Genomic DNA, 20,871 nt, shown 5'->3' with positions numbered 1-20,871 from the left:
GGTTTAGGAAAGATGTTGAGATGCTGGAAGGTGTCCAGAGAAGGGCAACAAAGCTGGGGAGGGGTTTGGAACACAGCCCTGTGAGGAGAGACTGAGGGAGCTGGGGTTGCTTAGCCTGGAGAAGAGGAGGCTCAGAGGAGACCTTCTTGCTCTCTCCAACTCCCTGAAGGGAGGTTGGAGCCAGGTGGGGGTTGGTCTCTTCTGACAGGCAAGCAGCAGCAGAACAAGAGGACACAGTCTCAAGCTGCAGCAGGGGAGGTTTAGGCTGGATGTTAGGAAGAAATTCTTCATAGAGAGAGAGATTGGCCATTGGGATGTGCTGCCCAGGGAGGTGGTGGAGTCACCATCCCTGGAGGTGTTTAGGAAGAGCCTGGATGAGGCACTTGGTGCCATGGTTTAGTTGATCAGATGGTGTTGGGTGATAGGTTGGACTTGATGATCTTAAAGGTCTTTCCCAACCTGGTTAATCCTATCCTATCCTATCCTATCCTAGCCTAGCCTAGCCTAGCCTAGCCTAGCCTAGCCTAGCCTAGCCTAGCCTAGCCTATCCTATCCTATTCTTACTGGATGGGTAACTACCAACCACAATTTCCATACCCAAAAGCAAGGTTTGGTGTATTTAAATCTGGTTTAGTTCAGGGTTTACTTTTAGCTGAATGAACATGGTGTTAATCAGTTGGAGTTAATCCTGGGCTGATCTATAACCTGCAGTGTGCTGAGTGCCACTGCACTGGCTGGAAATGCTGAGGGAATCCAGTTTCCAGGCTGCCCTTTTGAAACCTGGTAAGCACAATGGGCAGCATTTTGTCAGGAGGCAGGGAGGTGAGCTCAGCAACAGAGTGTGGGATGTCTGGAATATTGTGTCCAGTTCTGGGCCTCTCAGTTCAAGGAGGACCTCAGGGAACTGCTTGAGAGAGCCCAGCACAGAGCCACAAAGATGATGAAGGCAGTGGAACATCTTCCTTATGAGAAGATACTGAGGCAGCTGAGTGCTCTTTAGCTTGTAGGAGACTGAGAGGTGACCTCACTGATGTTGATAAAGATGTGCAGGGTGAGTGCCAAGAGATTGGAGCCAGGCTCTGCTGGGTGATGCCCAATGACATTACAGGAAGCAATGGTGGAAGTTGAGGCATAGGAAGTTCCATGGAAACCTGAGGGGAAAAAATATTCACTGTGAGGGTGACAGAACACTGGAACAGGCTGCCCAGGGGGGTTGTGGAGTCTCCCTCTCTGGAGATATTCAGGACCTGCCTGGATGTGATCAGCTCTAGGTGATCCTGCTCTGGCAGGGGGATTGGACTGGATGACATCACAGAATCACAGAATATTAGGGGCTAGAAGAGACCTCCAAAGCTCACCCAGTCCAACCCCCCTGCCAGAGGAGGTCCCTTCCAGCCCCTAACGTTCTGTGATCCTGTGTCTGTGTGTAATGGGAGTGCAGAGAAGCTGCAGCACTTTTCCTTCCTGCTGTATCAAGGAACATGCCATTTCACTTGCAGTCTGGTTGAAAGGGATTCTTGTACATGCACCTGTGGAAAACTGGAAAGGATCATGGTTTTAAAGGTTGCCCTTTGCATATAAATCACAGCTCTGTGTGCTTCCCCATTTTAATTGGGTGACCTTTTTGAATCCTAGGAACGGGAGCTTAAATTCTGGACCTGCCAGTTGGTTTAAGATTTGAAGTCAATTCATGATCCAGCAGTTACTCTGCTTTAAATCAGGGAGGCCAGGCTGGAAAATTGAGAAGAAGTAGTTCCACTTGGCAGGTTCCTTCCCAGAAAACTTCCTTGCAGACCAAACAGATGCATGTAACATCCAGATTCATTTGTCAGTTTAATCCCTGGAAAGACCTATTGGGATTCACTGAGTATGAGGGAAGCAGGAGGGGGAAGAAACATGCAATACTTCCAACAGGACTTTTCTGTGCAGTTACCAATTTAAGCTTCTATTATTTGTCACTAATTACTGCACTGAGCTGTTAAATATTTAGTAGTAGTTTGTTTAATTGGGTTTGACCTATAAAGGGATCTGTCCATAGCGGAGCTCCAGTTGCAGCAACCGGTTCCTCACTCCCAGCAAAGCAAATTTGTGTTCACACAGGATGAATACAGATTGTCAAACAAGGGGGGTTGGTTTTGTTGTCTGAGTTGGTTGCCCCTCTCTCTCTTTCTCTCTCTCTCTCCCCCTCTCTCTCCCTCCCCCTCTCTCTCCCTCCCCCACAGATTTATTTGTCTTGAAGGTATCTAAAATTAGAGCACGCCGTAGAGCCGAGTGTTGCTCGTGGATGTAAAATGGGAGGGAGGTCAAACTTAAGCTTGTTTACAGATGTTGTAGTTTAGAAAGCACCAGCATGATAAATTAAACATAACAAGGAAGAATAAAAAAAAACCACACAACTTAAGGCAGAGCAAGAGCTAGCCCATGAACACATGTGTCTGTAAAACACTGGCTTAATCCCTGAATATCTTATTAGGCAGTATTGCCTATCAAAGCTCCTTGTCCCCTGTTACTCTGTTGTACAAGAGCTGCAGCTAAAGCTGGATTTGTTCAGCTTTGGGTTCTGCTTGCTCTTTGCCTGCCTGTGCCTGACAGGGTGAGGAGGCTCCTGGCTGTGGCCTCTGCAGAGGGTGTGCAGGAATCAATCACTACATGAGTAGTGTTCGCTTTGCTTTAAACCCTGCAGGCTTGGTGCTAGCCTCGCTTGTTCCTGTCTTGAAATTCCTTGATTTCAGAGGAATTTCTCTTAATTTATACCAGGGTAATCATAACCATATTCTAAAGTAATAAGACTCTGGATATATTTCTCAGAAGTGCCTCTTTTTGTCTTTTTTGTTTAAGCTGTTTTATTCCCACTTAATGAACAATTTTCTTACCGGAGAAGGAGACTTGTGAATTACTTTCAGACATTTGCAGTACCACAAACCCCTTCTTTGCCTACAAACACGACCTAGACCTGCATCCCCAGTGGCAGTACAGTTCCTTTTCATGGATTCAAAGATTCACAGAATGGGTTGGGTTGGAAGGGACCTTAAAAATCCTCCAGTTCCAACCCCCTGCCGTGGGCAGGGACACCTCCCACCAGCACAGCTTGCTCAAGGCCTCATCCAGCCTGGCCTTGAACACCTCCAGGAAGGGGGCATCCATGACCTCCCTGGGCAACCTGTGCCAGTGTCTCCCCACCCTCACTGGAAAGAATTTCTTCCTGATCTCCAGTCTCAATCTCTGCTCTTCCAGCTCAAAGCCATTGCCCCTCAGCCTGTCACTACAGGACCCTGTAAAAAGTCCCTCCCCGGCTCTCCTCTTCCCCAGTTTGAGTGAATTGCTGTAAATATGTTCTAACCTTCACCCTCTCTCCCCATCCCCACCATCATTTACAGGGGGTGATCCATGCAGTCAGGAACACCTCGCCTGAAATGGAAGAGGTTGTTGTAAGCTCCACTGCATTCCAATAAACACCACACAAGGGAGGCTCATGGAAGGCTATTTCCGGGCACTGGAGGTTAAACCAGCCTCAAGCTGCTCTGATTTATGTCACAGGCATAACCAGGAGCCCCCTGCCAATGCTTGTAATGAGGGAGGTGCAAGGCTGGTGCACAGGTACCTGTGTTTGTGCCTGTTCTCTTCTGGTGACAGTGATGAAGGTCCTATTTGTCGTACCTAGGAAGAGATGTCATTCTTTGCCATACAACAAATGTGTGATCTATGCACTCACACAACATAATGAACCCAGAAGGAATCCCTGACATTTTATTAGTGACTTACTGGAAGCCTCTGCAGAAAAATAGGTATCATAGAATTGTTAGGGATGGAAAGGACCTCAAGGCTCATCCACTGCCAACCCCCCTGCCATGGGCAGGGACACCTCACACTACAGCAGGTTGCTCACAGCCACATCCAGCCTGGCTGCAAACACCTCCAGGGATGAGGCTTCCACCACCTCCCTGGGCAACCTGTGCCAGGCTCTCACCACCCCCATGGGGAACAACTTCCTCACATCCAATTTCAATCTACCCATTTCTAGTCCTGTCACTCCCTGACACCCTCAGAAGTCCCTCCCCAGCTTTCTTGTAGCTTCCTTCAGATACTGGAAGGCCACAATTAGGTCTCCTGGGAGCCTTCTCCTCTCCAGACTGCACAACCCCAACTTAATCTGTCTCCATAGCAGAGCAGCTCCAGCCCTCTGCTGCTCCTCGTGGCCCTTCTCTGGACACCTTCCAGCCCCTCCAGATCCTTCCTGTAATAGAGGCTCCAGAACTGGACACAGTACTCTAGGTGGGGTCTCAGCAGAGTGGAGCAGAGGAGGAGAATCGTCTCCCTGGCCCTGCTGGCTATGCCTCTCTTGCTGCATCCCAGGCTCTGCTTGGCTCTCTGGGCTGCAAGTGCTCACTGCTGGCTCCTGTTGAGCTTCTCATTTGGGTTGGGTTTGGGTTTCATTTTCAGTTTGCATCCCAGGGAGTGTGCTGTCCAGTAGGAGATTTTTTTCTTTGATAGGTTTCCCCTGGCCCAGCTGGAAATGCTGTAGAGTAGAAGCAGCAGAACACTGAGAGTTTTACATAAACACAATAAACAGCAGAATCTGATTAGCAGTCCTGCCATTTCACAGACATTAATGGAATATTGAATCACATAGCTTATGTGAGCTAATTCAGATGAATAACCACAATTCAGTGTAGACTTTCCTAAATTACCATTGTCAACAGTGGTCACTCATGACCTGAGATGACCATTTAATTACCCATCATGTCTGAGAACAGACCTGGTTCTTAAAGGCTGGTAAACATCAATCCACCACACAGAAGTGGTATTTATGGGAACACAAATTCTCTTGGGATTTGGCCCCTTCTTTGTGGTGGAAATAGCTCTGTTTCAGTTGAGATCAAATCCTTATTTCCTTGGGAATCTCAGGTTTCAGAGACTGTGTTTTGGTAGGTCTGTGCTGGTGATCCAGCTTGGCCTGGTTGGAACTCCATGCCTACTTTAGTGTGTTTAATGATGTGTTGGTACTCCTCCTGCTCTTCCAGCTGCATTGCAGTGCTGGGGTTGCTGGTGGCAGGGGCACCTTGCCTGGAATGTTTTCCTTTTCTGTCCAGAACTCCAAAGTCTCCATTTGGCTTCCTGCTTGTCACCTCTGAAAAACTATTGGATTTCCAGTACCTGAAGGCATCCTACAGGAAAGCTGGGTAGGGACTTTTCATCAGGGTATCTAGCAACAGGACTAGGGGGAATGGTTTGAAGCTGAGGGAGAGCAGGGTTAGACTGGAGCTTAGGAAAGAGTTCATAAGTATGAGGGTGGTGAGGCTCTGGGTTGCCCAAAGTGGTTGTGGCTGCCTCCTCCCTGGAGGTGTTTAAGCCCAGATTGCCTTGTGGGGGTTGGTCTCTTCTCCCAGGCAACCAGCACCAGAACAAGAGGACACAGTCTCAAGCTGTGCCAGGGGAAGTTAAGTTTAGGCTAGAGGTGAGGAGAAAGTTCTTCCCAGAAAGAGTAATTTGCCATTGGAATGTGCTGCCCAGGGAGGTGGTGGAGTCACTGTCCCTGGAGGTGTTCAAGAGGGGATTGGATGTGGCACTTGAAGCCATGGTTTAGTTAGTCATGAGATGTTGGGTGACAGGTTGGACTTGATGATCTCTGAGGTATTTTCCAACCTGGTTGATTCTATGATTCTATGCCTTGAGCAACTAATTCTAGTTGAGAGGTGTATTTTGCCTGTGGCAGGGAGGTTGGAGTAGGTGATCTCTAAGGTCTCATTTATCCTGAGCCATTCTATGATCACCTCCTTTCCAGCTTCCTCATTCACTCAGGGTAAGTGTGACCATTAAAATCTGAAGTTACACTCATTTTTCATCAGAACCATGACAATTCCCAGGATGAAACACATCAGCAACATTTGTTAGTTCCCAGAGTTCAGAGTGAGCAGTTTAGTTTTGTAGTTAGAACAAACTGTAGTTTGTGTTTTATGAAAGGAAGGGAGGAGCCTGGGATTGAAAATAACCTATGGTCACATCATCTGTTGATGAGCTTCAACTGAAATTGCACTTTTTGGGTTCATCCATGTGAAAACTCTGGAAATATTTACTGTCTGAGTGCTCATAGATGCTCTGTCAGTACAACTAGGGACCTAGATATGTCCCTAACCTTCTAGTTAATCCACATGGTGGAGGTGAACAGTAGAAGTGATTACCCTGACTGTGGGAACATAGAATAGAATAGAATAGAATAGAATAGAATAGAATAGAATAGAATAGAATAGAGTAGAATAGAATAGACCAGGAAGAGACCTTTGAGATCATCAAGTCCAACCTATCATCCAACACCACCTGATAACTAAACCATGCAACCAAGCACCCCATCAAGTCTCCTCCTGAACACCTCCAGTGATGGTAACTCCACCACCTCCCCAGGCAGCCCATTCCAATGGGCAATCACTCTCTCTCTGTAGAATTTCTTTGTAACCTCCAGCCTAAACCTCCCCTGGCACAGCTTGAGACTGTGTCCTCTTGTTCTGCTGCTGGTTGCCTGGGAGAAGAGACCACCCTCCGCCTGTCTACACCCTCCCTTCAGGTAGTTGTAGAGAGCAAGGTCTCTCCTGAGCAGGCTAAGCAACCCCAGCTCCCTCAGCCTCTCCTCACAGGACTGTGTTTCAAACCCCTCACCAGCTTTGTTGCCCTTCTCTGGACACCTTCCAGCAAGTCAACCTCCTTCCTAAACTGAGGGGCCCAGAACTGGACACAGTACTCGAGGTGTGGCCTAACCAGTGCAGTGTACAGGGGCAGAATGACCTCCCTGTTCCTGCTGGCCACACTGTTCTTAATGCAGGCCAGGATGCCATTGGCCCTCTTGGCTGCCTGGGCACACTGCAGGCTCATGTCCAGCCTACCATCAACCAGTACCCCATGTCCACTACATTTTTACCTGTACATCAGCTGAGCTTGAGAAGCTCACAGAACAGAGTCATCTTAAATGCTTACACCAGCACTGGAGCCAGAGCCTTAATGTTTTGGGAGCATTCAAAGCCAGTTTACTGCTTTCAACTGCTTTGAAATGGCCCAGATAGTCCTCTGAAACCAGCTCCTGACTATGCAGATTCGGTTTCACGTGTGATTTGGGGCTGGCTGAGCCTCTTCCTCTCCTGGGATGAACATCAGGGGAAAAGGGGGGGAAAAAAAATCCCATCCTAACCCTGAGGTCTGTGAGACTGCAAAAGAGTCTCCCAGGAGGAGCCTTGGAAGCTCTAATTAAAATTGGACTGGGCAAAAGAGTTGAAATTACACTATAGGCAATAATCCAACACTGGCAAGATGGGTGGAGAAAATGCCCTAATAGGTCTTCTCTGACTTTAAGTTCGATGAATTCTTGTTCTTCTCTTTTATGATGCTATTTCACCTTCTTTGTTCCTTTTCTTTGCCTTTCTTTAATGGTGACACAGTGCCAGCTAGAAAGTATTGTAGGCTGCTATTGTGAGCTGAGTGGGATGATGTTAAATGTCAAAAGAAAATGCAACAGTTCCTCTGCAGGCTCTGTATGGAGACAAGAAAAAGGAGAAATTGTAAGCTGAGGACATCAGTGCATTTTCTGCTCTGTGAGGCTCTGGCTCCTGCCTCCAACATCCATGTTTATCATTTTGGCTTCACATTTCCTCTTCTTTGCCCATAAAGAATAACCCACATTCCACCAAACCTAACACAGGTGTGGGGAAAGCCATTTCCTCTGTCTCATCCCTCAGGTTGCTGGAGACCTCTATCCAAATGCTTCATCTGGACTAAGATCTGGACTAAATAATATCTTCTTAGTTCTTAATGTAGTATGTAGTATGTATTTATTGTCTGTATATAGTATGTATTCAATCTTAGTAGCTCACAGATCTAAATATCAGTTTAGTAGCTCACAGATCTAAATATCAGTTTAGCCTTGGGTATAATCATATTACAGTTAGCCAGGGAAGAGTCCTGCCACAGAATAATGGGGCTTTCACAAGAGCCTCTCTGCTGGGCTACTGAAACAGCACAAATTTGAGGGAAAGGAACAAAAAAAATCAACCTTTTTCTCTTGATTTTTTTCTTATAGTTATGTCTGAAGAAGTTGCTTTTATTTGGTTTTGATGTTACCACTTAATATTCCTTTCCTTCTTCCCCCTGCCTTTCCACGTGTATTTCGGCAGTGTTCTATGCAGAGCTGGAGAGCAACCAGGCAGAGAGGGACTGCATCAGGAACAGTGTGGCCAGCAGGAGCAGGGAAGTCATTCTCCCTCTGTACACTGCACTGGTTAGGCCACACCTTGAGTCCTGTGTCCAGTTCTGGGCCCCTCCATTCAGGAAAGATGTGTTCAATCTCATGCCCTTGGCCTCTGCCCATCTGTCCAGGCTGTCGAGGTCCCTCTGCAGAGCCTCTCTACCCTCCAGCAGATCAACTCCTGCCCTCAGCTTGGTGTCATCTGCAAATTTACTGATGATGGACTCAATGCCCTCATTGATGTTGAGATGCTGGAAGGTGTCCAGAGAAGGGCAACAAATATGGGGAGGGGTCTGGAGCACAGCCCTGTGAGGAGAGGCTGAGGGAGCTGGGCTGTAGCCTGCAGAAGAGGAGGCTCAGGGGAGACCTTCTTGCTGTCTACACTTCCCTGAAGGGAGGTTGTAGCCAGGTGGGGGTTGGTCTCTTCTCCCAGGCAGGAAGTACCAGAACAAGAGGACACAGTCTCAAGCTGTGCCAGGGTAGGTTTAGACTGGATGTTAGGAAGAAATTCTTCATAGTGAGAGTGATGGGCCATTGGGATGTGCTGCCCAGGGAGGTGGTGGAGCCACCATCACTGGAGGTGTTTAGGAGGAGGCTTGATAGGGTGCTTGGTGCCATGGTTTAGTTGATTAGATAGTGTTGGGTGATAGGTTGGACTTGATGATCTCAAAGTTCTCTTCCAGCCTGGTTTATTCTATTCTATTCTAGTCTAGTCTAGTCTAGTCTAGTCTATTCTAGTCTATTCTTTCTGCATGAGAGGTCTTATGTCCGGGCAGCCAGTTAAATAAGAAAGCATCAGACCTAAGTTCTGGAAACCATGACACTGTGGAAGTGCACTGAAGGCTTTGCTAGGCTTGCCTCTTCCACCAGCTTTTATGAGGAAAGGCTGAGAGGGCCTGGATTTGTCCAGCCTGGAGAAGGGAAGGCTCAGGGCAGACCTCGTCACCATGGAGCAGCAGCTAAAGGGAGGCTGCCAGGAGGATGGAGACTCCCTGTGTCCAAGGAGCCCCATGGGAAAGACAAGGGGGGATGGGGACAAGGCACTGCTGGGGAGATTCTGGTTGGAATCCAGACAAAAATGTTTGCTCATGAGGTTGGAATCACCTATCAAGGGCAGCAGTGGAGTCCCCTCCATGGGACAGTTGGAAGGCTCAGCTTGGCAGGGTGCTGGGCCAGCTCTTTTCAGCTCTACTAGAAAGGTTGGAGCAGATGATCCTTGGGGGTCCCTTCCAGCCTGGTGTTCTGCAATTCTATGACTGATCCTGGGAAATCCGAGGTACCTGTTAGCAGCAGACAGTGTGAAAAGTGCAGTGCAGGGTAGGAAGTTAGAATACAAAACAAGAGAAGGGAAGGGAAGGGAAGCAGAACCCGTTGATTAGAAAGTATAATTTAATAGAACGTGTATCGAACCAAATGTATTGATTAATGTGGAAGATATAGTACTGATATCGATTCAAACTGGAGATTTAGTACTAAAAGCTGTAAGCCCCCGAAAAAAAGAGCTGTTGCAGATTGCTACAAAAGTCAGTTTAATGCTGTCCTTGAGAATGCCTCCACAAAGAAATTCTTCTAATGTTTGAGGAGTAGGTAGAATGCGGTAGATGTCAGTTTGATCCCGGAGGGTTTTATTTTGTACTCTAATAGCTGTTACGAGCCTACATTATATCCAAGGAGTAATTTTCCTTAGGGGTGCCCAGCTCGCTTTGTGTCAATATTCTAGCATTTTAAGTCACGTACAGTATGTGCTTCTGGGAACAGTGCAGGAGCCAGCCAGACTCATAATGGTCTGCATTCATTAATAAAGGCAGAAGCTTCTGTCCCTCCATTGCCCACTACAGGGATGCCTCCCTGGTCTTCAGGGACCCGTGCAGACACATTTAAAGAAAGCTTTATTTTTGAGTGGGCAGGAGATGAAATGCAGGACTTGCAGGCATTTCCTAAGTCAGCTATCTGCCCGAGCGCAGGGGTGACCTTAATGGGTCAGAGAAGAATGCGGGTCAAAAGACTTATTATCCAGCCTGTTGGAAACCAATTGCTTTTGTTACCACACAAAAAAAACAAAAACACAACCCAAAGGGTAGTACTTAAAGCTTGGGAGAAAGGGAGAGTTCTGCTTTGCAGCACTGTGGTGTGGGGCATTCTCTTTTAATGCAAAGAAAAAAACCCCAAGCCGGCCCCAACCCCTTCCGAGCTGATCCATAACCTACACGGATTCCCGATCAGTGCCAACGTGGAGGGGACCGTAATTATTTAATCAGTGATGATTGATTAGTCATGTTTGTGTTCCTGAGCTAAGGCAAAACAATCACATGCTGCTGTGGTACTGTTACCATCTGTCGAAGGAAGGCATCCAGGCTTCAGCTTTGTGTTTCTTCACCTGTGCCTTCCCGGCGCTGCTCGCCAGGTACGGCCGCGTCTCGTTTCAGCCGCTCCTGGAAGGTCCCCTTTACACTGACTGCAACCACAGCTCCCATTAAAGCTTCTCATGAGCCACTGAGGCTGTGGCTGTAGCTCTGGATCACTTCCCCCACTCCCCTTCATTAATTTTGATGCTGTGGGCAGGAACTTCTTGCCGGCTAATACTTGTGGTGCGCTGTCTGAAACACAAAGCCATGCAGCAAAGTGCTGTGACCTCTTTTGTCTCTGGCACTCCTGCAAAGAAACCTTGAGATGTATACTTTTATGACTTATTGTTTTGCTAAGGAGATTCTGCCACCCAGTGTTTTTGTGTCATTTTGGCTTATTTAGTGATTGATTGATTGATTGATTGATTGATGACCGAGCAGATTCTTCCACCCAGGATTCCTCTGACATCTTTGCCTATAATTATTTCTTTCCTGACCAAGTAGTTTCTTCCATCCAGCATTTTTTTATTGCCATTTCTGCTTATTGATTGATTGATTGATTGAATGATTCATTTATTGACATCTAGATTCTTCCAGCCAGTACTTTTATGCCATTTTTGCTTATTTATTGATTGATTGCTTGATTGATTTACTACCAAGCAGATTCTTCCACCCAGGATTCCTCTGACATCTTTGCCTATAGTTACTTCTTTCCTGACCAAGGAAGTTCTTCCACCCAGTACTTCTGTGTCATTTTTTGCTTGTTTATTGATTGATTGGTTGATTCACTTATTGCCATTCTCCCAGCCAGTATTTCTGTGACATCCTCACAGGTTTATTTATTGATTGATTGATTGATTGATCAATTTATTGCCAAGTGGATTCTTCTCCCCAGGATTCTTTTGACACCTTTGCATTTATCTATTCATTTATTTACCAAGTAGATTCTTCCCCCCAGTAGTTTTGTGTCATTTTTGCTTACTTAGTGATTGATTGATTGATTGATAACCAAGTAGATTCTTCCATCCAGGATTTCTGTGACATCTTTGCCTATAGTTATTTTTTTCTGACCTAGGAGATTCTTCCATCCAGCATTTTTATGCCATTTCTGCTTATTGATTGATTGATTGAATGATTCATTTATTGACATCTAGATTCTTCCATCCAGTACTTTTATGCCATTTTTGCTTATTGATTGATTGATTACCAAGTAGATTCTTCCACCCAGTATTCCTCTGACATCTTTGCCTATAGTTACTTCTTTCCTGACCAAGGAAATTCTTCCACCCCATATCTCTCTGTCATTTTTACACATTGATTGATTGATTGATTGATTGATTGATTGACTTATTGCCAAAGAGATTCTCCCACCCAGGATTTCTCTGACATCTTCACAGATTTACTTATTGATTGATCAATTTATTGCCAAGTAGATTCTTCCCCCCAGGATTCTTTTGACATCTTTGCATTCATCTATTTATTTATTTACCAGGTAGATTCTTCCCCCCAGTACTTTTGTGTCAGTTTTGCTTACTTAGTGATTGCTTGATTGATTGATTGATTGCCAAGTAGACTCTTCCACCCAGGATTCCTCTGACATCTTTGCCTATAGTTACTTCTTTTCTGACCAAGGAGATTCTTCCATCCAGTATTTTTATGCCACTTTTGCTTATTGACTGATTGTTTTATTGCCAAGCAGATTCTTCCACCCAGTATTCCTGAGGCATCTTTGAGGCTGAGGGAGCTGGGGGTGTTCAGCCTGGAGAAGAGGAGGCTCAGGGGAGACCTTCTTGCTCTCTACAACTCCCTGAAGGGAGGTTGTAGCCAGGTGGGAGTTGGTCTCTTCTCCCAGGCAAGCAACACCAGAACAAGAGGACACAGTCTCAAGCTGTGCCAGGGAAGGTTTAGGCTGGAGGTGAGGAGAAAGTTCTTCCCAGAAAGGGAGATTGGCCATTGGGATGTGCTGCCCAGGGAGGTGGTGGAGTCACCATCCCTGGAGGTGTTCAAGCAGGGATTGGATGTGGCACTGGGAGGCATGGTTTAGTAGTCATGAGGTCTTGGGTGACAGGTTGGACCTGATGACCTCTGAGGTCTTTTCCAACCTGATTGATTCTATGATTCTATGCTATATGTATGTACCCACACAGACACATATCTGTGTATAGATATTTATTGCCCAGCAGATTCGCACACCCAGTATTCCTGTGGCATCTTTGCATGTGTTTAACCCCTCCACACTCCCAGCAGGCAGAACTCAGATCCTTTTCATCCACAAAAGAGGTGGCATCTTGTTTTATAGCAGTTCACGTAACAGTTGGGTTTCTGGATTGTGCTACCAAACAATCATTGTCTCTAGGAACAGGGGGAAATATGTGTTGAGAGTTTATCTGCCTTGTGCAATGCACTGAATGTTTGTGTTCTCAGGTGGTGCACCTGCTTCCTGAGACAGGGAAATGGGGGAGGCAGGAGTTTTGCTGGCTTGGCTTGTGGCTGGTGTGGTAACAAATGCAGTGACACACGCCCCTCCTGCTTTGCTCTTCTTCCGTTCTGTGCAAGCAAAAGCTTGCATTTGTTTGCAAACCGCTTTCTCCTTGTGAGAACACAGCTCCTGGAAATGTTCTCAGGGCTGGTGCTGGTGTCCAGGAAAGACTGTGTTAAGAAAAAATATTTTTCCCATTCCATGGCTAAGTAGGAAATTGAAATTGTTTGCTTCATAGGGAGAGTCCCTCAGAATTGCCATCCAGAGGGACCTGGACAGGCTGCAGAGCTGGGCCTATGGCAACCTCATGAGGTTCAACAAGACCAAGGGCAGGGTCCTGCAGCTTGGTCAGGACAATCCCAAGCACTGATACAGGCTGGTCAGGGACTGACTTGAGAGATGCCCTGAAGAAAAGGACCTGGGGTTGCTGGGGGAGAAGAAGCTCAACAGGAGCCAGCAGTGAGCACTTGCAGCCCAGAGAGCCAAGCAGAGCCTGGGCTGCAGCAAGAGAAGCAGAGCCAGGGAGGTGATTCTCCCTTCTGTTCCATTCTGCTGAGACCACAGCTGGAGCTTTGTGTCCAGTTCTGGAGCCTCTGTTCCAGGAAGGTTCTGGAGGTGCTGGAAGGTGTCCAGAGAAGGGCCACGACAATGAGCAGAGGGCTGGAGCTGCTCTGCTATGAGGACAGACTGAGGGAGTTGGGGTTGTGCAGGCTGGAGAGGAGAAGGCTCCCAGGAGACCTAATTGTGGCCTTCCAGTATCTGAAGGGGGCTACAAGAAAGCTGGGGAGGGACTTTTGAGGGTGTCAGGGAGTGATAGGACTGGGGGGAATGGAGCAAAAGTAGAAATGGGGAGATACAGATTGGATGTTAGGAAGCAATTCTCCATGAGGGTGGTGAGAGCCTGGCACAGGTTGCCCAGGGAGGTGGTGGAAGCCTCCTGCCTGGAGGTGTTTGCAGCCAGGCTGGATGTGGCTGTCAGCAACCTGCTGTAGTGTGAGGTGTCCCTGCCCATGGCAGGGGGGGTTGGAACTGGCTGATCCTTGAGGTCCCTTCCAACCCTGACAATTCCATGATTCTATAATTAAACAGGTGTGTTTATGTGCTATCCAGTTTTGGGGAGGCAAGGAAGGGGAGCATATGATGTCTCTGACTTAGCTAAATGGCTTCTCTTTGGCAGAGGGGATGCACAAATTGCCTCAAAGTGGTTAGGAGTTTCTGGAGGAGATGTATCATAGTAGTATCACAGTATCAGTCAGGGTTGGAAGGGACCACAAGGATCATCTAGTTCCAACCCCCCTGCCATGGGCAGGGACACCCCACACTGGATCAGCCTGGCCAGAGCCTCATCCAGCCTGGGCTTAAACACCTCCAGGGACAGGGCCCCAACCACCTCCCTGGACAACCCATTCCAGGGCTTCACCACTCTCATGGGGAAGAACTTCCTCCTCCCCTCCAGCCTGAATCTCCCCACCTCCAGCTTCATTCCATTCCCCCTAGTCCTATCACTGCCTGAGATCCTGAGCAGTCCCTCCCCAGCCTTCTTGGAGCCCCCTTCAGATCCTGGAAGGCCACAATGAGGTCACCTGGGAGCCTTCTCTTCTCCGTGTGTTGCAAGCTTGTGTGGTGTGACTTCAGTGAAGGGCAGCACAGCCTCCGAGCTGCACAGGGGGATCCTGCCTGCAGTATTGTGCTCTCCCTGGGTGTCCTGTGCTCCCATGTCCCTGCCAGCGGGAGCTCCAAATCCTGCTTTCCCCACCTGCCTGAGCTCCCACTGTTGGGGAGGAGCTGGCTGCACACCAGGCAAAGAGAGTCTCGGAGTGGAGCTTTGCTCTGGGGATAATGGAGGAGAATTTTATTTTATTTCCCTAAATTTTTAAACACAACCCCCCTCATAAAACCAGCAACAGTTCATAACTGGGATTAATGTTTGCAATTTTCAGTCACTTAGACATGGGGTCTCCAATAGATGGCTTTTGGTGGAGTGGAATATGGCTCTCTGTGGGATTACAGAATTTTCCTCCTTTTCTTATCTCTCTCCTCCCATCCCTTGCCTGCGTGTCTTGGGGCTGTTGTGCTGCTGAAGTGCTTCCACTTGGTGTGGGTTTCTTTGTTGCCATTTAGCCAAATAGGTATTTCTCCCTAGCCCCTCACATTTGGGGAGCCTTAATTACTTTGGGAGCCCTTGCTTTGTTTTGCCTGTTTGCAGTAAATACAGTTGTCTTTTTAAGGCCTAACCTGCTCCAAGCTTTTCCTCGTGTTCAGATCCTGCCCTGGCTGCTTTTTCTCTCCAACACTTGGGTTGTTTTTTTTCTTTCCCTGTTATCTCTTCATTATCTCTAGAGAATCTCATTTTGCACCAGGGCACAGGAGTCAGGGACACAGAGAGCAGGGCCAAGGCACTCCTTATGTGGTGTTTTATTTTGCTTCCTTTGTCTTTGGGCTTTTTTATTTCTTAATAAAAACTGTCATCCCAGCCAGAGTTAGAGCTGCACTTGGAATCGTGGAATCATCGAATCGTAGAATGGTTTGGGTTGGAAGGGACCTGCGAAGGTTGTCCAGTCCAACCCCCTCTGCGGTCAGCAGGGACATCCTCCACTAAATCAGGCTTCCCAGAGCCTCACCTTGACTATCATAGAATCAATAAGGTTGGAAAAGACCTCAGAGATCATCAAGCCCAACCTATCACCCAACACCTCCTTACTACTAAACCATGGCACCAAGTGCCACATCCAATCCCTCCAGGGACGGTGACTCCACCACCTCCCTGGGCAGCACATTCCAATGGCTAACAGCTCTCTCTGTGAAACACTTTCTCCTCACCTCCAGCCTAAACTTCCCCTGGAAGTTTATCTCCAGGGACGAGGCCTCAACCACCTCCCTGGGAAACCTAATCCAGTGTTCCACTACCCTCATGGTGCAGAACTTGTTCCTATTATCCAATCTAAATCTGCATTCCTCTAGTTTGAAGCCATTGCCCCTCATCCTGTCCCTACAGTCTCTCTCCATCCTTCTTGTAGGCTCCTTCACTTATAGGAAGGCTCCTATTATGTCTCCCCTGAGCCTCCTCTTCTCCAGGCTGAACACCCCCAGCTCCCTCAGCCTGTCCTTGTAGCAGAGGTGCTCCAACCCCTTGATCATTTTCGTGGCCCTCCTTCCCAAACACCTTTGGCTGTTTCATATGCAACTCTTCATCCCAGACTGCTAATGCATGTTTCACTGAGGAAAAGAAATAAAACCAGGACATAGCAGAGCTTGTGGAGTCTCCTTCTCCGGAGACTTTCAAGCCCCATCTGGATGCATTCCTGTGTGACCTGTGCTGGATTCTGTGTTCCTGCTCTGGCTGGGGGGTTTGAACTGGATGATCTCCGGAGGTCCCTTCCAACATCTAACATCCTGTGCTGCTGTGATCCTGTGATGTCTGACATGCTTTCTCTCAGTAGATAAGAAACAAAAGACCCCCTCCTAAAAAATACAACCAAACCCCCCAACAAAATATCTCTTTGCAATATAGCAACTCCTGTGTGACTTCACCTACTTGAAGCAGGGAAGGCAATCAGAATCCAGGCTGCCCCCCCATGTGCCGCTTGTCCTGTTGTTTCTAGGTACTGCAGGCTCTCCAGTAAGCCGCTCTGCTCGAAGTGCTGCAGTGAATGGGCACAAGAGGATGACAAAGGGGCTGACTGTCAGGCTTAACTCTTCATTTCCTTGCTTTTGTGGTTTAAAGTCAGAGCCCATTACCTGTGACCAGGCAACGTTTTCATCTGCAGCTATTGTTGCTGCTTTACAGCACTTCCAAGTGACCGTGTGGGAAGGATAAGAAGCTAGATGCAATCAAGCGGTCGAGTCTGTTTTTTTAACGCTCTCTGGCCTTGGACAGTCTGGAATTCCTGCCATCAGCCTTAAATCATCCTGTATTCACATCTGGAAATTGCATCTTCGAGTGTCACCGTGTCCGTTTTCCTTTAATCTCGAGAATGGCACCGCATTAAAAATTCCTCAGGCTGCCTGTAAGGTCCTTCCCTTGCCAAGCGTCCCATGAAGGATCGTTTGTGTGCGTGCACAGCGTGGGGAGAGCGCAAGGGGAGGGAGGAGAGCTGTGCTGCTGTGCTGCCGTGCTGCCGTGCTGCTGTGCTGCTGGCCTGCAGGCACGCTGCAGGTCCCGCTGCTTGCAGCCGGGCTGCTTCCATGGGTGGCTCCGGAGGGGCTGCTTCAGTAGATGTTCACTTCGTGGAGAATTATGAGCGTCTGTTGGGAGCAGCTTCCTCCTGAAGCGCGTTAGTCCAAAGGGGGTTTAAGACAGATTAACTTAATAAAGCAGAGTGAAGGGACTGGGCGTGCTGGGAGCAAATTATGGGATGTGACACCCCTGCCCTCTGGGTCACTGGCCCAAGTCTGGCCCGGAGTACCAAGGGGGAAATTCATCACTAATCAGTGCTTGCCCTGCTGTCTGAGGAGCAGCATTCAGAGGCCTTCCTCCCTTATCTGTGCATCCAGTGAACGTTGTACAAGACTCAGCACATACTAGACTGGGTCTTTGCTCTTAGCTCCATCCCTCTGAAGGATCTGAGTGCAGGCTTTGAAATAACATCTGTCATCCCTGAAATTAGTCAGCTTGATGAAGGCAGTGGCATGAAATAGGACAAAACTTGTGTTTATTGCTGGATTTGGTGGTTACTCATATGGGAAAGGAGAATTTCACACCCCAGAGTCCATGCTGTATCACCTCACAGAAGGCACTGCATTTACTCGAGCTGGATTTTGGTGACCCAAGGAAGGGCTGTGCAGCCCTTCCTGCCTTCTCCTCACTCTCTGAGCCCTCTGCTAGGCACAGGCTGACTCTCACAGAAGACACTGTGTGTGCTGTTCAGGGGGAAATAGGTTTTAATGCAGTGAAACATTCAAAGTGGTGCCATAGCCTAGGAATTAGCATATCCAATTAGCATTTTTTTGGTCAGTAGGCAGCTGGGACTTTTATGACAAATGATTGCACTTCCAGTTTGCATCATGCATAAACCATGAGCTGTATGTAAGCAAACCCTAGAACCACTGACCTGGTTTGCAGTTTGACTGGGGCAGGTCAGCCCACCCCTACTTAGAGTGCATTGCCATGGAAAGAACACCAGTGTGGAAGAGCTGGGGAAACTCTCCTCTGATAAAGGAGTGTCTTGTGGCTGCTTTGAAACAAGGACAGGTTGAACATCATCCTCCCAGTCCATCATTTTACAGCATGTATTGGGAAAATGATTGAAGGGATAGAGTATATCTCTTATGAGGAAAAGGCTGAGAGACCTGGGGCTCTTTAGCCTGGGGAAGACTGAGAGGGGATCTTATTAATGTCTATAAATATCTGAGGGGTGAGTGTCAGGAAGGGGCCAGGCTCTTTTCGCTGGTGCCCAGTGATAGGGCAAGGGGCAGTGGATACAAACTGGAATCCAGGAAGTTCCACCTCAACAAGAGGAAAAGCTTTTTTCCTGTGAGGGTGCTGGAGCCCTGGAGCAGGCTGCCCAGGGAGGCTGTGGAATCTCCTTCTCATGAGACTTTCAAAACCTGCCTGGATATGTTCCTGTGTGACCTGCCCTGAGTGATCCTGCTTTGGCAGGGGTGGAGTGGACTCCATGATCCCTAGAGGTCCCTTCCAACCCCTCCCATCCTGTGATGCTGTGATTGGTTTTGCATAGAATCAGAGAATTGTTAGGGTTGGAAGGGACCTCAGGGCCCATCCAGATCCAACCCACCCTGCCATGGGCAGGGACACCTCACACTAGATCACATTGTGTCTTCCTTTCTCCCATAAATGCCTGTGGTATAAATACCTCAAGCTGTGCCAGGGGAGGTTTAGGCTGGATGTTAGGAAGAAGTTCTTCCCAGAAAGAGAGATTGGCCATTGGAATGTGCTGCCTAGGGAGGTGGTGGAGTCACCATCACTGGAGGTGTTCAAGAGGGGTTTGGATGTGGCACTTGGAGCCATGGTTTAGTTAGTCATGAGGTGTTGGGTGACAGGTTGGACTTGGTCTTTTCCAACCTTATTGATTCTATGATTCCATGACTATGATTCTATGTCTCTATGACTCTATGATTCCATGACTCTATGATTCTATGTCTCTATGATTCTATGACTCTATGACTCTATGATTCCATGACTCTATGATTCTATGTCTCTATGATTCTATGTCTCTATGATTCCATGACTCTATGATGCCATGACTCTATGATTCTATGTCTCTACGATTCTATGTCTCTATGATTCCATGACTCTATGATTCCGTGACTCTATGATTCTATGTCTTTATGATTCTATGTCTCTATGATTCCATGACTCTATGATTCCGTGACTCTATGATTCCATGTCTCTATGATTCTATGTCTCTATGATTCCATGACTCTATAATTCTATGTCTCTATGATTCCATGACTCTATGATTCCATGACTCTATGATTCTATGATTCTATGTCTCTATGATTCCATGACTCTATGATTCCATGACTCTATGATTCTATGTCTCTATGATTCTATGACTCTATGATTCTATGACTCTATGATTCTATGTCTCTATGATTCTATGACTCTATGACTCTATGATTCCATGACTCTATGATTCTATGTCTCTATGATTCCATGACTCTATGATTCCATGACTCTATGATTCTATGTCTCTATGATTCTATGACTCTATGATTCTATGTTTCTATGATTCTATGACTCTATGACTCTATGATTCCATGACTCTATGATTCCATGACTCTATGATTCCATGACTCTATGATTCTATGTCTCTATGATTCTATGACTCTAGGATTCCATGTCTCTAATATTCTGTGTCTCTATGATTCCATGACTCTATGATTCTATGACTCTATGATTCCATGTCTCTATGACTCTATGTCTCTATGATTCCATGACTCTATTCTTCTATGTCTCTATGTCTCTATGATTCCATGACTCTATGATTCTATGACTCTATGATTCCATGACTCTATGATTCCATGACTCTATGATTCTATGACTCTATGATTCTATGTCTCCATGATTCCACGACTCTATTATTCTATGTCTCTATGTCTCTATGATTCCATGACTCTATTATTCCATGTCTCTATGACTCTATGTTTCCATGACTCTATGATTCCATGACTCTAGGATTCCATGACTCTAGGATTCTATGACTCTATGGTTCTATGGTGTGACTAAGCTATTTCTCTTTTTCCCCTTCCAGAACCATACGATGACCCAGCACAGCAGCTAGTGCGAGTCCCTCCTCTTCCAGAGAACTCTTTGTGGCACAACAACAACAACAACAACAACAACCACCAACAAAAAGAAAACAAAAAACATTTAAAAACAAAACAAAAAAACAACAAAAAAAAAGAAAAAAAAAGGGAACACATTTTACTCTTTGCACGAAACTTTCATTGTTAATGTATATTATTCAGAAACATTGTATTGTACCATAAAAAAAAAAGAAAAAGACAAAAAAAAACCCCACCCCTACCCCCACCCCCCCAAAAAAAAAATACCAAACAAAAAAAAAAAACAACCCAACCCTTGTATTATCAAAGCTGTTGGATGTTCATGTGTTTGAACCTTGGAGCACCGGATAGACTTCCTTGTATATAAAGTGTTGCACATGTATTATGTTGTCTGATAACTAAAATGGTCTTATAAAGACAAGTGGACTTGGGCCCTATTCAAGAAAGATACAGATAATAATAATAATTAATAATAATAATAATAATAATACTGTGTGAGGGGGGGCAAAGAAAAAACCCACAGCACCACCGCCGCCAACCGACACCCAACAAACCAACCGGACCTTAAGACC

The 20,871-nt window shown here is 46.9% G+C and overlaps 1 protein-coding gene across 10 annotated transcripts in view; it reads left to right on the top strand.

The window, feature by feature from the left end:
* ZNF521 (zinc finger protein 521) overlaps positions 1–20,532 on the top strand; it is a 339,396-nt gene extending 318,864 nt beyond the window's left edge. For all 10 annotated transcript variants that reach the window (XM_068158732.1, XM_068158724.1, XM_068158727.1 and 7 more), the window contains one exon: positions 20,266–20,532. In XM_068158732.1, coding sequence (XP_068014833.1) covers positions 20,266–20,295 — 30 coding nt within the window. In that variant the 3' untranslated portion in view covers positions 20,296–20,532. The remainder of the gene's footprint in view (positions 1–20,265) is intronic.
* The last annotated feature ends 339 nt before the right edge of the window (positions 20,533–20,871 follow it).

This window comes from Melanerpes formicivorus, unplaced genomic scaffold (genome assembly GCF_026170545.1).
Source record: "Melanerpes formicivorus ecotype bairdi unplaced genomic scaffold, bMelFor1.0.p_v2 SCAF_42, whole genome shotgun sequence".
Lineage (NCBI taxonomy): Eukaryota > Metazoa > Chordata > Aves > Piciformes > Picidae > Melanerpes > Melanerpes formicivorus.
The sequence above is the reverse complement of the archived record's forward strand: the minus strand, read 5'-3'. Positions and strand labels throughout refer to the sequence as shown.